Below are 17,497 nucleotides of genomic sequence, written 5' to 3'. Positions count from 1 at the left end.
ATCGAGCACAACAAACACCCTTCTCACTCACAGTGCACTGTTCTTCCTTATAGTGCACCTTGAAGCAGATTGCTATCACCACGTTCTACACGGTGCGTTGTGCACACCAGTGCTGACATTATGTGTTTAAGATAGAGATGCAATTGTTTATACCATTGATGTTGTCACTTCATATTTACAGGTCGCAGCATCGGACATGGTATGTAGAGTACACATCACCATTTTTAAATGTAGACAGCTATTGATCCTGAAGAATTGCCGTAGATCCTCCTGACTAACATGGCGAGAAACATGTCGATCAATTTAGAGTAGAGCTTCACGCCTAGACACCCTATTTCTAGCATCTAGCCTCTCTACACATTTTAATAGGGTAGTCTACCTTATGAATAAAGTACTATTAGGACTGACCAACCCTTTTTATTACACACCTCTGCTACATTTTCCTTATTAGGCCCCTCACACCCATGAAAACATCGGCAGGAACAAAAGATCCCCGACAAAGAGCCCCGGTTTCGGGTGCCCGTCAAGGATTGCAGCGCCGCCTTGACGAGGGGCAATGCTCATATGATGAAGCATGACACCTAGCTTGCTGGGTGTGTGAGAGCATTAGTTCCACCTTAAGGAATTGCCCTGATTCTCTACCTTCTATCAACTATTTTGGTAAATGAGCTTGCCATCTACTGTTCGCATCTCTTTCTTCTAACAATTGAGGAACTCTGTACGCTTTTTGGATATAAGTCACTTTTAAAGCAGGCGTTACATTTCTGCGATAACCGCGGTTAGCGCGGTTATTTTTATCGCTTCGCGGGTCTGCTGCATGGCTTGCTAATATCGCGAAGCCATATTAGCGAGGATTACCATGTTGTTGTACATGGGAACGCCTACTTTGCATGTGATTAGCGATATTGATCGCTGATATACAAAGTCGCTAGGAAACATGCGCTAACTCTTGTTAGCGTGTCCTTGATGATATTGAGATAAAACAATCGCTGCTTTTTCGGCGCTATGTGCCGAAAAAGTGGCAATATATCTCATGATAATATGCCCCTTGGCTTTTTCTGTAATGTTGTGCTCAAATGTCATTTTGCACTTGATGCTTCATGCTTGCGTATGTGGGTGTTAGGGGCGGCTCCTTCTAAAGAGCGGAGGAGCTTCAGCCCCACCAGTTGTGAGCACAGCAGGCAAACATATATAAATAAAATGTCATTTCAATGTCATTTGATTTTGCAGCTGCTCTCACTGTGTGCTGCGCAAGGGTGTGGTAGAGGCTGAATCCTGCAAATGGTGAGTGACTGCACTGGTCTACAGTGCGCATGTCGGATTGACCGGCTGCCTACAACAGCCGTACTATAAGACATGTGCACTGAAGACCCAGCAATCCTAGGGCTGTGAAAGAGCTTGGGAATTGGTGGCACAAGCCACCAGCCTCAAAATGAGTGCTGGGTTAGCATGCCCCAACCAATCCTTGGGCTGATCTCATGCTGAAAACATCATGAGAGCAGCTCCATGAGTGGCTGGATTTGTGTTCCATGAGCAGAAAGGAAGTCCTTTCCTTTCCTGCTCGTGGACACCAGTATACCGCCGAGGAGAGACACATCGGACGGGACGGAGGCCAGCAAGTGCAACATATATGGTTAGTTTTTTTGGCATTGCACCCCACCATATTTTAATGCTGCCAGCCATGACTGGTGGGTATGTAGGTTTGCACCATGTTCTGCGTTTTGTAATACAACACAGATTTCTAGTTGTAGAATTTCACTAAGCCACTAAAGCAGTCTGGGGATTGTAGTCTTTTTATCAATGTAAAGTATAGGAAAGGAAGCATGATGTTACAGTGATTTGGAATCGTGATCACTGTTTTCTTATACTAAAGAAGCATTGCAGGAGGTATCCTAACAGGGAAAAAGGATAAGTGATGTGTTGGGGAGTTTTGGTGATCTAACTTTCAATTTCTTGAAGATGGGTATTGCTTAATCAAGGGCTAATCTGGCAAAAATGCAGATACCCATTTTATGAGAATATATTGTTAAACACTGTTGTATACCATCAATATATTTATGTTGCTGTATTTGAAAAGTGCTGATGGTCACAGAAATTATTTTTAACAAGCTTTTCACATAAAACCACACATTCCCCAGACAAACAAACAGACAGCTGTAATTGCACTGGACAGTATGAGTGCTGCAACATCAAAAGAGTGGTGGCTGTGTGCAGTACACATGTCAGACAACATAACATATCACTAATGACATATGTAGGACACTGTATGCATAATCGACACACGCCCTTAGGGTCAGTGCTTCGCATTTTACAAAGTCAGTGGCCATACAGTTAGCAATAGTATCAAACCTCCCAGAATTCAAGGCACCTTAAATTACACAAACAGAAACCCATATACTCCAACACCCAATATTCCTAGATATTTATGTCCTATGCAAATTTAGAGCCCAAGGTGGCACTGGAAGCAGGTAAATTATGCCTGTACGAAGAGTAGTCTTAAAATGGCTATAGGTTATGCTGAACAAAACTATATGATGTAATGCTGTGCACTAACACATTTTCCCATAGACACAGAATGGGCAAAACCATTTGATGCATCTGGCCCTAAGAGTTGTAAGTACACAACAAAACGATAAGGAAGAAAGAGACACTGCTAGAAATGGGAATGATCTATGCTTCAGAATGGACTGATGTTTCCACTCAGGAATTTATGTTTGACTTCATGGTTACAGGTTTGATTCTTGGCAGGCCCACCAGCCTTTCCTCTTGCTGAGGTCAATAAAACGAGTACAATTGAGTTGTGTAACAATATACTTCTCTTATTCAGAGCCAAGAAGGCCCAAGAGGTGAAGGTATATTTTACAAATGTGCATGGTCTGTTAGTGTCAGTGCTTAATTTGTAAAAAAAAAAAAAAAAAGAAGTGCCAGGGCCCTCCTTGGAAGACCACTGCAACTTGCACGACACATTGCCCCTGCCAGCTCCGCCAATGACAGCACCAATACAACTACTAACCATCACACTGCAACAAGAGTGACAATTCAGACTATTCTGGGCCTCCAAAGGTATGAGAATGGCTTGGGCAGCAGGGATTAGTCCTTCTAAATGTTTATTTTATTACTAAACAACTGTTGTGTGCTCATCTTTGACTTAAACAAACAGTGCCACCAAGCGGCAGACTGTCATACATATTGGTGTTGGCAATTAAGTGCCCGTGGCGAGCACCGGAAACCACCTGCTCAAATTAAGCACTGGTTAGGGTATGTCTGAGTGAGCTCACATATAGTAGCACAGGCACAGGTAAGTGGGGCAGATGTACTGCTTGAGAATAGACCTGCACAGTTACACCTTACTACACAATCAAAGAATAGGACAGTGCTATGCACAATAGCTTTTATCTATGACACCATCTCGTGGTGCACTGTTGCAACAAAATATGTTACACAAAAACTATTATCACTGAGAAAAGAGGTGCAGTTTGGGATTACTGAGCGAGAGAGAGATGTTGACATGTCTACTTATTAAACTTAATTTACACGGCTGGGAAGTTCAATATACCTGTTGAATACAGTGAATGCCAGTAATGGAGAGAGTCAAATTTTCACAGTACCACTTTGCTTCAAAGTTCATCACTCTACCGAGCACATTTCGGGGCATATCAGCAACAGCTGGCGATAATTATCGCTAAGCGCGCTTAGCGCGAGGATAATTATCGCTGGCTATCACTGGATTTTATCGCAGAGATAGCGCGCTATCAGCAATGCTTATCTCCAAAGCAATAAAAATCCAAGCGATAGCTGCAAAATGTGCGATTATCGCTGGAAATACCATCAAATGTTTGGGTGCACTGTTAGTCGTACTTGCCATTTATAAACACCCTTTAAAGGTAACTCTAATTTTTGATGAGCGCACATTGATCTTAAAGGCCTCCACTAAACCTCAAGTTTGTTTACATGTTGTTTCTTCTGCTCCACATTTCCAGAGGAAGCAGTCGTGAGTCAAGGAGACTCTATTGTACCAGGAACAGACCCTTGGCAGGGCGGTCAGCAAATACTCCCTGCCCTAGGCCGAAATCACCTGAATGTCACCAGTAGCTAGGCCGCTTGGGGGAGGAGAGGAAAGAGGTGTAGAGGGATAGAGGGCAGAGTAAAGGGTCATCTTGTGCAGAAGACACGGGTCACTCATACCAAGCAACAATTTTATGAATGTACGATCTAAAAATGCCACACAAACCATAAAATAGCTCACAATAATATAAAATGAAACAACCCAACAGAGCATAACATGACATGACAAGCTATAATATAAAAACTGCTGACTTCTCAGCCTAAAGACTATAAAATCTGTTATTTGCTGATGCGAAATATTTATCACTCAATTAATGAAAACGAAGCCATGGTAATGTGGTCTGTCTATTCTTAGGGGTTCTCTAGGGTATATGTTTCGTAATTACACAAAGCTCTTCTGCACATTTCCAGTCTATTTTCATATGGCTCGTGCCATATTTATTAAAACATATTTCTTAGTTCATTATCATTGCAGAGTCCTCTGGAGCTCCCTGAAAGCTCCGACTAGTGAATCTATGTCAGCATATTGTATTCAGAAATATTAAATGCATAAATATTTTGCCCTACATGTTGTGTACAAAAGCGATTCCCCATTGTTCTGATAACAATAATCTGCTATCACATCCTCTTTGGAAGCCTACAGAGGCATGGCTGAGTAATGCAGTGCCCCCATACATGATATCATAAGGGCATGACAACCAGAGCTTAATTTGTGCCAGTGATAGCAGGTGGTGAGCATCAACAATCTTTTGTTTGACCAAGAGAGAGAGAGAGGCAGCAAATGAAGAGACATGAGGAAGAGAAATATAGGAAAGGGGGGACAAAAAGAGAAAGCAGACATGAAAAAGAACCTGAAAGAGGGAGATAAAGAAACAGGAAGTGTGGAGTAGCAGATGAAAGGGGCCTCAGGTGGAATCGAGTCCAGGCAGCTTTGGTATTTGGCAACCTGCTCATCCAACAGTGTCCTCCTAAGAACAACTTTGGGCTATTCCACCTGTTTTTTTGTTGCTTTTTTTACAAATGGAACTATGACTGACACCCACAATTTTAAGGAGAAAGGTGTGTGATTTGCCTAAAGCAAAATGAAGTTTTGTAATAAAAAGATTCAAAGGAAGGGGTGCAAGGATGCAGCCTTGCTTTACGCCCACATGCATTACTGGTCCTCCAAGCTCAAAGTCAGCCCAGCCCAGCGTGACTCTTGCTCAGATCACTGTGTCAAAATTCACTACTAATCAAAGTAAATCCAGTGAAATGCATAAGTCTCTCAGGTTTGTCCATAAAATGTTTGCATCGACCTTATCAAGTACTCTGGTGAAATTCAGAAATGCACAATACAACAGTGCAGATGTTTTATCCATGGCCTTGGTCCATGACCTTGTTTGCCCTTCCTGTTAAAATGCAGGCATTCTATAGGAAACGCATCCCTGTCTTAACCACTCTGGGATGTAATGTAGGGGCACTTTTTCTCTTCATCCAATCTAGCAAGTAAATGCATTTATAAAATTGTAGATACTAGTGCCTGCAGAAGCAGGTAAGGGTTAGTTCACAGACAAACATGTATCACCCTTTTATGAATGGGGCAAAAAGTGCGGCTGCCACGACTCGTGGGGTTTGTTTCTATTCACAGCAACTCTTATAACTGGAAATTAAACTTTTGTCCACCAATAATAGAAGTGTGTAACAATGAGCCTTATGGCCCAGATGGTTAATATTTCTACCAAGCCAGCAGAGTTCCCACTAGGAGAATATTCATGCACACCTCCCGCATAACTTGGAAGCCAGACATAAGATGTAATATTTAGATGCAAATTGAACCTAGTTCTCATCGCATATGTGGCATAATTGTCACCCATCTTTTTTGCCGCCCCTCCTATTTAATCCATCTGCAACCGCCTCTGAAAATAAGTGGGTGTGGTTTCCATCCATAACTTAAACCATTCTCTCCCAGTTGTTAATGTCTCTTTGTCAAATCATAAAACAGTCTTTCCATTAGCACAGCTTAATGTTCACATGTTTTCAATCCTTTTCTAACAATATCTTCTTTATTTGCTGCTACCTGCAACTTCCCATTCTCTAGCCCACCTTGCACCAACTTCAGTCAAATGTTTCTAACTGGGTTAGACCTTATCGCATTACCCAGTTTCTATACACTCTTCTCTTACATTTCCAGTCAAAACAAAGGCTACCAATATGTGTCTTAATGTCTGTGGTAAACCCTCCTACCACACTTTGGGGCATATTTACAACAGAATGGTGAAGCGTAGAACTAATAAAACATTGCTAGCGCCACGCTTCGCCATTTTGAAAACATAGGGATGCGTCGTATTCACAGGAAAGCATTACAAGCCTGCTTTTCCTGTAGTGCAGGTGCTAAATCTAGCTGCCTAGCACAAACGCAGGCCCCCATGCACCATAGTGCAAGGGTGTCTGTGTTGCCATGAATGACTGTGTATGTGCAGGAAGGTGTTCCTTCCTGCACATAAACAATCCATAATGCCAATTTCAAACTCCTATGTGTGCTGCATTGTGCAGCACATACAGAAGTTGTAAATCATCATTTTCTAAATGATTGTTTATGTGCAGGAAGGGACACCTTTCTGTACATACACAATCATTCATTCATGGCAATTTGCTGTTTCTATGTGTGCTGTACAATGCTGCACACATAGAAACAGCAAAAACAAGAAGAAATTAATAATTTCTCCTCACTTCGCCATGTTAATACCAGCGTTTCTCTGGTTTTAATTTTGGCGCTGACTCCTATTTACACCACCCATGTAAATAGGGGGCAGCATCAAAATCAATGGGTGTTGCGGCGGACCCACCGCAATACCCATTGCTCAGCCCTTTCATGTTAAGTGTAGCATGAAAGGGGGCCTTATTTACAAGGTGGTGTTAAGCCCCTTTAAGTGGCTTATTGCCACCTTGTAAATAAGGCAAAGGGATTATCGCCACAGGAACCTCATAAAAAGTAATGTTCCTGTGGCGAAAGGGGGTTTGTAAATATGTCCCTTTATGTTTGTGGTAATGCCCTCCTACCAAACTAGCAGTAAACATTGGGGAAGTTCATTGATCTTCATCATTTCAACCTGAGTGAAATATTCACCTCTCCCTGAGTAGTTGAAATTAATGGAGGCTTGGGTATTGATGAATGGACTAGGCCACACTGCCTTTATTTTTAAAAATTAGTAATATCTCTTTACCCTTAAATTATATGGGCATATGTGAAAGATTGCTGGTGGTATCTCACATAGCTCGTCCTATTCCTCTGACACATAATTAGCACTTATTGTACTAAATATTTGGCATTAATATATTAGCTAACTATATTCATGTCAAAAGTATATTTCTGCTCTGGACCATTCAGCAAATTTCACGTTCCTCAGGTAATTTCATCTTTCTTCTGTCGCCTGGTCCCAGATGAACATCACCCAGTATAATGGAGGGATTATCACGGTGTCCTCATGGGCACAGGTGGTCTACCTCTTCCCCCTGAAAATGCACACATACTCAATTGCAATTGGTGACCAGGGGGGTCGATTCACCGAACTAATCTGAGATAAGATCCTAAATGTACTACTTTTGGTATTCACAGAAGGCATTTAGTAGAAGTAAAGTTAGGACTCCTAATTTTACTACTACTAAACTGAGATAAAATCTCAAACTTACTACTTGTGGTATTCACAGAAAGCATTGAGTAGTAGTAAAGCTAGGACTCCTAACTTTACTACTACTAAATGCCTTTTGTGAATAGCGAATGTCGTAATTTAGGATTTTGTCTCAGTTTAGTAGTAGTAAAGTTAGGAGTCCTAACTTTACTACTACTAAATGCCTTCTGTGAATGCCAAAAGTAGTAAGTTTAGGATTTTATCTCAGATTAGTTCTGTGAATCGGCCCCCAGAGTTGTATATTCTGCAGTTGCAAGGTCCCATCTTCTGTTTTTGTAGCCTCTCTGTTAAACACCAGAAACTATCCAATTGAGGAATCTCAAATTCTCAACTCTTGCACCAGCATGGTTTGAAATAGGCCTGGGAAGAGCTTGCGGAGTTTCACTCCGTGGAATTCTGTGGAGTTACAGAAAAACTCCGCGAGATTCCTTGGAGTTCTGCGAGCGGGCGAAGTATGGTTTAGCCTAAACATCTGTGTCTTCATCTTTACCTATGTATTGGCAATGTGTGCTCGATGAATTTGGATACAAATTAAAATCATGGGGGCATATTATCAAGAAACGGCGTTAAAATTATCACCGCTTTAGCGGCAGAAAACTGCAGCTAAAGCGGCGATAATGGGCTTGATAATATGCCCGTGAGATTCCCATAGAAGCCCATGTTCTGGTGTCAACATGGGCTTCTATTGGAATTCTCTGCGGCATAGTATCAAGCCCATTATCGCCGCTTTGGCTGCAGTTTTCTGCCGCTAAAGCGGCAATAACTTTAATGCTGTGCTTGATAATATGCCCCCAAGTGACTAGCATAGAAGAACTGTGATGGGAAAGTTTTGCGATCCCCACCAGAATTGCTGCTAGACTCATCATCGTGACAGTTAATGTCCGATTTGATTTCAAAGTAGGACTAGTTTGCATAACCTGGGCGAGCATTGCACTCTGCCTGTCATTTGGACCTCGGCATCGGATTTGTCCCAACCCTCTCCTGGCACCACCTGTGAGGTAGAGAAACAAAAATCGAGTAATTCAAAGAAAACCTGCCCTTGGGGAAGCTGATAGGATACAGTGAGAATCCGCTGCAATTGCTCGTCTAGAAAAAAAAAAAAAATTCTAGAGAACCCTCACCTACCAGGGTTGCCCCTAAGTGGCATGCTTCATCATAGGGGTTCCACTCATTCCTCTATGGATTGAGGCATGCTACGACTTGCGAGGTAGAAACCTGGAACTCACCCCACTGTGCCTATTCCATGCTGGGTGCTGACACGTCCCAGTGCATATTAATGTGACATGCTTGGTGAGGGAGCCACCTTTTGCTGCAAATGTCTCTTAAATCTGCACAATCCAGACAACGGAGGTCCAAAAGTAGGCTGCTATGACCCTCGACATTCAGTGACATCCCGGGCTCTACCACAGCCCGTGCTTGCGGACCTTGCTACAGAGGAACCCACCGATCTTGGCCCCAGTTAGGTGGCGGAACCGCTTAAGCAGCCGGTGTCCTCTGTATTGCTGCTCAGGGGTCATGGTACTTCTACTGACAACAAGCTAGTCCATAAAAGCACCTTGGGCTCAGTGTGCTGTTGGTTCAGTCTGTTTATTTCTAAAGCGGCAAGATTTATAAGGACGTTCCTGAGCCGGCTGTGAGGAAGTGGTATATTGACACTTTCCTCCATCTCTCTCTATCTTGCCTGACTGTTGATGCCAGTGATGAATGGTAGCAGTATGTCATGAAGCTCTATATCAACAACAAATTATTATTATTTGTGTTATTATTATTATTATTATTATTATTATTATTATTATTATTATTTGCGTTCACATGAAACAGATGGTGTAATGCACCTCAATACTTGAAGAGGAACTGATGAAGGAGTGCATCTGTTTTTGATGGTTTAATTTTTCTTCATCATGTTCTTTTAGAAGTAGCACAAATTAGTTTTCAAAGCCTAATTAGCATCTTTTATTAGGCAATGAACTCCATTTAGATGCACCGCACACCTCTACAATGTAATAATTCCAAGATGGCTGCCTCGTATCTAGCAATTGCACAGGGCACACCGGCCACTTGATTTGGTTTATTTGGCGACAGTGCACTTCACGCCTCCCTTTGAATTCAAAGCATCATTCGTTTCGGACCCCCTTTTACCTTTAGGTGTTTTCCACTCTGTGTAAGTAGACTGCACTATCTCTCCCCTTCACTACTGCATATCGAGTGCAGCTTGTCTACACCTTTGCCATCGTTTTCGTACAACCTCCCACTGGTGGTGAACACCACTGATCGTGGAGCCACATCCATTCCTGATCCTCTGACTGTTTTTCACCTTGATCCCAAGCCCCACGGATGATGTCCCTGAGGCCTGTACTTCCTGTATTCTCAAACACTGGAACAATAAATAATTGTATTGCTGGCTGAAGGTTGCACCATTTTGGACAAGATTCCATCAGTATGCTCTACTGTGAGACCTTTCATGGAGGCGTACAGAAACTGACCCTTAGTCTGTTCTACCTTCCTGTCAACCTTTAATGTAATTAATGATGCCTGTTGAGATCCTTAGGAGTTAATACTCTTCATTGGGGTGGTATGAAATGTCTGCAATACGCTACATCTGTTCAGAATGGTATAACTGGAACACAGGGATAAAACATGGAAAAATACAGTGCTTTTGAATTCATGTGCCCCTCCCCTAGGATCCCAGTGGGCTCGGGTTCTTCATTCTCTTTCACACTCAATTTATTAGCCTTAGGAAGATGAAAGGATGAGTTGGCTTTGGTGGTCTTCAAATGGGTGGTCTTCAGGTCACATCAGATGTCAACAGGAAGCTCTCAACTTGCTGAGGCACTGAGCTAGGTGCTGGGTTGACTTCAGATCCCTTTGAGGTGGAAGGGAATTCAGACACGCCTGTACAAAGGCACCTAAAATATGTCTGCTTATTATTGTTAGTCTATTGGGTGTACTTATATTACAGTAGATGGCTGTCCTTCTGCAGTCTGTAATAATATTGATAATAATATCATCAGCATAATCAATCATCATCATCATCCTAATGAGTATTTGTATTACTGTTGATGGTATTAGGATTATTTTAGTAGTAGTAGCAGTAGTAGTAGTAGTAGCAGTAGTAGCTCTGGTATTGAACATAGGTGCTGCTATGTTACTTCAACTATTGTTATTATAATTGTTATAGTTGTTTTTGTTCTTGTTGTTCTTGTTGTCATTGCTGCTGTTGTGAATATTATTATTATTATTTTGTTGTTGTTTTGGGTTGTTTTTTTTGCGGTGGTTTTGATGATTATTATTATGATTATTGTTGTTGTTGCTTGCAACAATCATAATGGGGCATGGAAAGGGATCACATTGTCAGAAACCAGAATGAAAGGCTATGGTCCTTTGTTCAACCCCCTTACCCTATGCTGTGCCAGTGCCCAAAGCGGATTCCACGCTAACCACCTACAACCACCTGTCCCAGTGTCCAAGGCTGATCACCCACAACCACATGTCCTAGTGCCCCAGGCTGACCACCCACAGCCACCTGTCCCAGTGCCCTCACCAGATCCTATGCTTACCACCTGCAGCCACCTGTCCCTGTGCCCCATGTTGACCACCCAAAGCCACATGTACCAGTGTCCCACACTGACCACCAGCAGCCACATGTACCAGTGCCCCCAGCAGGTCCCAGAATGACCACCCGCAGCCACCTGCCCCAGTGCCCCACACTGACCACCTGCAGCCACCTGTCCCTGTACCCCATGCTGACCACCTGCAGCCACCTGCTCCAGTGCCCTCAGCAGATCCAACGCTGGCCACCCGCAGCCACCTGTCCCTGTGCCCTCAGCAGGTCCCATGCTGACCACCTGCAACCCCCGGTCACAGTGTCCCATGCTGACCACCCAAAGCCACCTGTCCCAGAGCATTCAGCAAGTGCCATGCTGACTACCTGCAGCCACCTGCTCCAGTGCCCCGGCTGACCACCCACAGCCACCTGCCCCAGTGCCCCACGCTCGCCACCAGCGGCCACATGTACCAGTGCCCTCAGCAGGTTCCATGCTGACCACCTGCAGCCACCTGTCCCAGTGCCCCACACTGACCACCAGCAGCAACATGGGCCAGTGCCCTCAGCAGGTCCCATGCTGACCACCCGCAGCCACCTGCCCCAGTGCCCCACTCTGACCACCAGCAGCCACATGTAACAGTGCCTTCAGCAGGTCCCAGAATGACCACCTGCAGCCACCTGCCCCAGTTCCCCACGCTGACCACAACCAGCCACATGTACCAGTGCCCCATGCTGACCACCCGCAGCCACCTGCCCCAATGCCCCACACTGACCACCAGCAGCCACATGTACCAGTGCCCTCAGCAGATCCCATGCTGACCACCCGCAGCCACCTGCCCCAGTGCCCTACACTGACCACCAGCAGCCACATGTACCAGTGCACTCAGCAGGTCCCAGAATGACCACCCGCAGCCACCTGCCCCAGTGCCCCACACTGGACACCCACTGCCACCTGTCCCAGTGCCCTCAGCAGGTCCCACAATAGCCACCACAACCACCTGTCCTAGTGCCCCATGCTGACTGCCACTCATAGCCACCCGCCCCACTCAACTCTTTGGAAATTCACTACGGTGGCAAACAAGAATGTTTTTCTGAGGTGCCCATGGCAGGTACTTGCCTCTCTCCAAAGATTCCTTGAACCCCCAGATTAGGCAATATAGCAAGGGCGCATTGGGCCGCCTTTTGGGCTAATGGTTTCAAACCATGCACTTACCTGCGGCTGGTGTGGAAATGCACTAATCTTCATTATAGCGGGTAGTGTGTGGGGGAGGGGACATGGGGTGGGGACTTTGTAACTCTGGAAACACCTTCACTATTACAATAAATGTGACCGGTCGAGATTATGCTAGCGTTGTAAAAGCCATATATGATACACTAGCATGACTTAACATAGAGCGTGTGTGTGTCTGAGTGCAAGTGTGTATCCATGTGTGTGTATATGCATGTGTATGTTGACAGTGGAAGGGGTATACTGAACCTCTGGGAAGGTATCTTGCCTTTATCTGCACAGGTTCCTATTTACATACACTAAAGATGTCAATATTATATAGAAAGAGCGGGAAATGTATAGGCTATATGAGAGGATAAAAATTATCCCAGGACTCTCTGATAGGGGTGACTATAGATGCATGTATACAGGTGTGTGTGTATGAATGTCTACCTGTGTTTATGTGAGTACATTTGTACGGAGACTATGACAAAGAGAGAGAGAGTAAAAACCATAGAGTGAGAAGAGAAGAGAGGAGGGGAGAAGGAGAGTCTGTGTGTGAGAGGGAGAACTGAGAAAAAGAGACAGTGGAGACCTTCAAAGAGATAGAGTGCGAGTCAGATCGAGGGTGATGAGAGGTTCAAACAAACAGAGAGTGTGAGTGAGAGAGACAGAAATGAAGACAGTGTGTAAGAGAGGGACTCAGAGAAAGAGAGAGAGCGAGAGGGAAAGAGGAAGAACGAGAGAGGAAAAATGTGTGTGTGTGAGGAAGAACAAGATGGAGAGAAAGGGACTGTGAAATGGAAAGGCAATGTTTTGGATAGAATGGTAGTCGGAAATATAGAAGGTGGGGGATAGATAAAGTGAGAGGGAGAGAGAGAGCGAAAGCACGGGACAGACTGAAAGAGAGACACAGTGAGTGACACAGAAAAACGAGGGCGTGAAGCGAACATTTCAGGCATTTTGGTCCTATCATTGCATATGGGATATTAGAGACAAGGTCAATCACGAGGCCAGAACTATGATGGCTCTTTATTGTCACTAGGACTATGAGATTGCATTATGGGACCACATTAAAAAAAAATTAAGGTAACTTTTATAAGAAATTAACGATAACACGTTCTTTTTGGGGGGTCTCCATAGGTTGAAATACCGCTATTTGCAGGGATGACGCCATGCATATGAAATACAGGCCTTACAACTTCTGGCATTTGCAGAATAATATTAAAGAATAAGTCAATAATTGACACAGTTAAGGACAAGGTCGTCCATGGACAGAGGCTGTGTGATCCGAGTTGTGCTTGCCCGCCCTCACTGGGCAGTGATCAGCAGTGTGATGTGATGGTAGAACGCCTTCTAGTAGTGTTTGTGCTAGATGACTTTTCCAGATAGTAATACACGAATTGGTTCATCTATTGCAACTCTTGTTGACAATACAATGCATAAGGACGTATAGCGGTTTATTTGGTCCGCAGAACATCTAATTCTGTTTTATAGAAAATAACAATATATTTTGTAGGGCGTCACTACAATGGAAGCTTTTTATTTCCCCTCTGCAACACATAAAAGTAACATTTCGTGTATTCGAGTGTGTGCGTCCGTTCCTCTGATGTATGCATGCATGTTATGCAAATAAATGCATGTACAAAAGATATAAAAGAAAAACAGGAACATATAATACGACCTCATAATGTCCAAAGTTATCTTTCATGTAATGTCTTATTATAATGTAGAGCCTAATACAGAATGTAATGCCAGCAAAATCTCAAACCTGCATTTACCGTAGGGAGTGCTAACCACAATTACTGTCTTTTTTTAGCCCGCCCCCCATCATCACTGGTTTCATGTTGCCCAGACCCAGTCTTATTTCAGGGAGAGCTGACCCTGAGCAGTGCCACCAGAAAGGAGAACATTGTCTGAAAATGCCACACAAAAATGTTGAAGATTGGTGCTAGGCTTCTAGGAGCTGATATCAAGTAATAAAGCACCCAAGGGGAAACGGTCGCAGCTTCCCCACTTGGCCTAATTGTGTCATCCTGGGCACTTAATTGGTGTATGCCTCAGTAGATTCATTTAAATATACGGGAGCGCCTAGAAAGAGGCTGAAACGCAAGGGCGGGGCGTTGTGCGCAAACGGCACAGTTGCGTTTGGCATTGGAATTGTTGCTTAATTGGGGCAGGCAGGAGAATTGGAGGTCACGCATGCCCTGGACGCCTTGCAAATGGTACCTGTGTCTGAATAAACAAGATAGCTGATGTCCCTTGGGGACCCCTTCAGGCATCCTTCAAGGAAGTGCACCTAAGCTGCTCTGCCATCAAACACCACCAGGTGAAACCTGGGGCTCGTGTTTTTTATATAGGTGGGGTTTAGCGCCAACATGCTTCGATTCACATCTTTCGGATGGCTTCAAGGCGCTGTGAATATTCAGAAATACTAAAATAATACGGAATATAGAAAACATAGACAGCCGCAGCAACTAAAGGTGGCATCACGCATCGAGGTTATGAGCACGATGGTGAACTAAATGGGGGAGGGGCATTTGCCTCGCCCCGTTTTGTTACAGACGATGAAGTTGGCAAGAGCACAGCAGTCGTGTATCACGCCTTAAATCCCACTAAACCACGGGGGAGGAGTGCGAATCTGTATTGAAAATTGAGCACCGGGAACACGTCAGAAAAAAAGTCACCGATGGTTCAAATGGTGACAGAAACCCGCCGTCCGCCACCCTGCGTCCCACACCCTCAAGCGGCCGACGCATCCTCGTACACACATTGTGCACTTGGGCATGTGAGAAGCACCCCGCCTGCTTCTCTAGAAGCTGCCTAGAGGGAGATAGAGGGGTCAGGGCCCCAGGGAGTAGTGTGGGAGGGGGGCGACAGCACTACCCCACCAGCTCGCGGGAGAACCCCGAGAGCCTGCACTCGAGGAAGCCACCGAGGTTGGCTGCGAGGCGCTAGGTCGTCACGGGTCTCTCGGAAGAAGATGCGGGTGACAGACGCCCTCTCTGAGCCATAAAGACCCTTCAGATGTCAATCAAATATCCGGCTCCGCCCCCAAATCTCAATGAAATCGATGAAAGTGTTAAGAATCACAGCGCATATGGGGCTGAACCCATGATCACTTTATAGAACCATTTGCTCCTTGTATTTTTCCCAGACTGGCCCATTCCGGATCCCTACAGCTGTACACGTAGAGAGTACTGCTAAAGGTGCAGCCAGAGTGTGTTAAATATGTATTTTAAATGCTGCTTAATAGAAACACCTTTGTGTCTGAGAAGCTACGAGATTAACAACTCGCAGCTACAACAACTAAATCCACAGAGTGCCCTTTGGCTCCCGACCTACAGAGGCACCTGCAACTTTGAATGACATATCATTTGGAGAGGGTGTATGAAGGCAAGGGGACTGGGGCATTAGCTGTGGGTACCACGTCCTGTTCCCACATACCCTCCTTGCCTTTGTACGGTCTGTGTATTGATGGTGTTTCTAGCGCTCGGAGCCGGAACCGGGCCAGAGAGCTCTGCACACCAGTTTAGAAGAGGCACACAGAAAAGGGATGGGAAAGCGAAAGGCACGTATTATTGCCAGACGGAGCGAGTTAGGTGGGTCAGTCTCCTCTCCTGTCTTTTACAGCGCCTGGTGGTGGCATTGCAGCGCTAACCAAACCTCCCGCTCTACCCCGTAGACTCGTTCACTGCTTTTTCTTGCAGCACACAGAGGCAACACTGCAGCGCTACATAACCCTCCAGAGTGATGGCTTCATAGGGCTACCCACATCCACCCTGTCCACTCATTGTGATTTTCTTTCATCCAGCGCCGACATGAAGAGTCGCAGCACTAAATCAAGCCCCACTCCTTTATGTCATTCATTCATTTGATCTCTGTTGCAGCGCCTAGCAGCGACCAAACAGCGCTATATAACCGGCCGCAGCATCCGCTCGAACCATCACTCCGGCCGCATAACACACACAGGCGCCCCTAGAGATGCTGCCGGCAGACCTACTTGAGTAAGTTCAGTGCCCATCAGGATGAGGAGGAAGAGGCTGACGATCTTGCTTGCAGATGGCATTGCTCACTGCCAGACCCAGCCCTGGTCCCCTCCAAGGCTTCTCCCTTCTCTTCTTCTTCGTCCTCTTCTCTCCTCCTCCAGCCGGCGCCCTCTTCTCTGTCTTGCCTCCCTTGACGCCTTTTCAGCAGCCCGAGGAGGCAAGGTGAGAAACTGGCTTCGCGATTCCTCCCGTTAGCATATTTATTGTGTCCCAGTTTCTCTCTCCGCCCGGGCTTTTTGTCTCTTCTTCTTCCGTGTATTGTTTCTTTCTTCAATGGCTTCCCTGGTGATGGAAATGCATTTGCACGCGGCGTCGATGGATCAAGGCAGAGAGAATGAGCTTGCCACTGCCAAAAGTTTGCCTTTAAAAAAATGAGGGGCTTGGAAGAGGGAGTTAAAAAAAGAGAGGAGTGCGGTGGCTACCAGGGATGCAGCTTGCAAAAAAGGTACCACCGCTGTATCCTTAGAGGACTGATTTCCTGCCAGCCAATCTGGAGATGTAAGACAGAGCCTCATTGGCCATTGTACCCTTTCAGCAGATTGGCCACTGTGTGTTGTTGTTCTCCCCCCGTCACCCCCACCCCCGCACAGTGTGGCTTCTGCACTTGCCGGGTATTGATGATAAAGCTGCTTCCTGATTGGTCCGCGGTGAGGTTTGGATTTCCACCCCAGTGCTGCTCTGTGAGCATCTCCCGAGGATGTGTTGGTGCAGAGGATGCTGAATAGAGGAAGGATGAGGAGAGGGTACCAGGGAGGCCGCGCGAGCAAGACTTTGAGCCGGGCTGTGACATGCTTCCCATCCCTAGCCACTGCTCTGCTGCTAGTGGGCTGCCTGGGTGGAAATAAAAGGCTAGCTTTTGCTTTTTATCTCTAACAATAGTATATTAAAACGATATTAAATAATAATCAGATAAGGCTAGTTAAGCTTGCACACGAGGAACATGATTAGTATTGTATCAATTAAC

General features: G+C 45.2%; 1 protein-coding gene across 1 annotated transcript in view; it reads right to left on the bottom strand.

Moving 5' to 3' along the window:
• LOC146868666 (noelin) overlaps nucleotides 1-16,969 on the bottom strand; it is a 207,235-nt gene extending 190,266 nt beyond the window's left edge. The window contains exon 1 of the mRNA XM_085612813.1: nucleotides 16,488-16,969. Coding sequence (XP_085468939.1) covers nucleotides 16,488-16,553 — 66 coding nt within the window. The 5' untranslated portion in view covers nucleotides 16,554-16,969. The remainder of the gene's footprint in view (nucleotides 1-16,487) is intronic.
• Between the last annotated feature and the right edge of the window lie 528 nt (nucleotides 16,970-17,497).

The sequence above is a fragment of the Triturus cristatus genome, chromosome 1_2 (assembly GCF_964204655.1).
Source record: "Triturus cristatus chromosome 1_2, aTriCri1.1, whole genome shotgun sequence".
NCBI lineage: Eukaryota > Metazoa > Chordata > Amphibia > Caudata > Salamandridae > Triturus > Triturus cristatus.
Note: the sequence above shows the minus strand (reverse complement) of the source record. Positions and strands in the feature narration are given on the sequence as shown.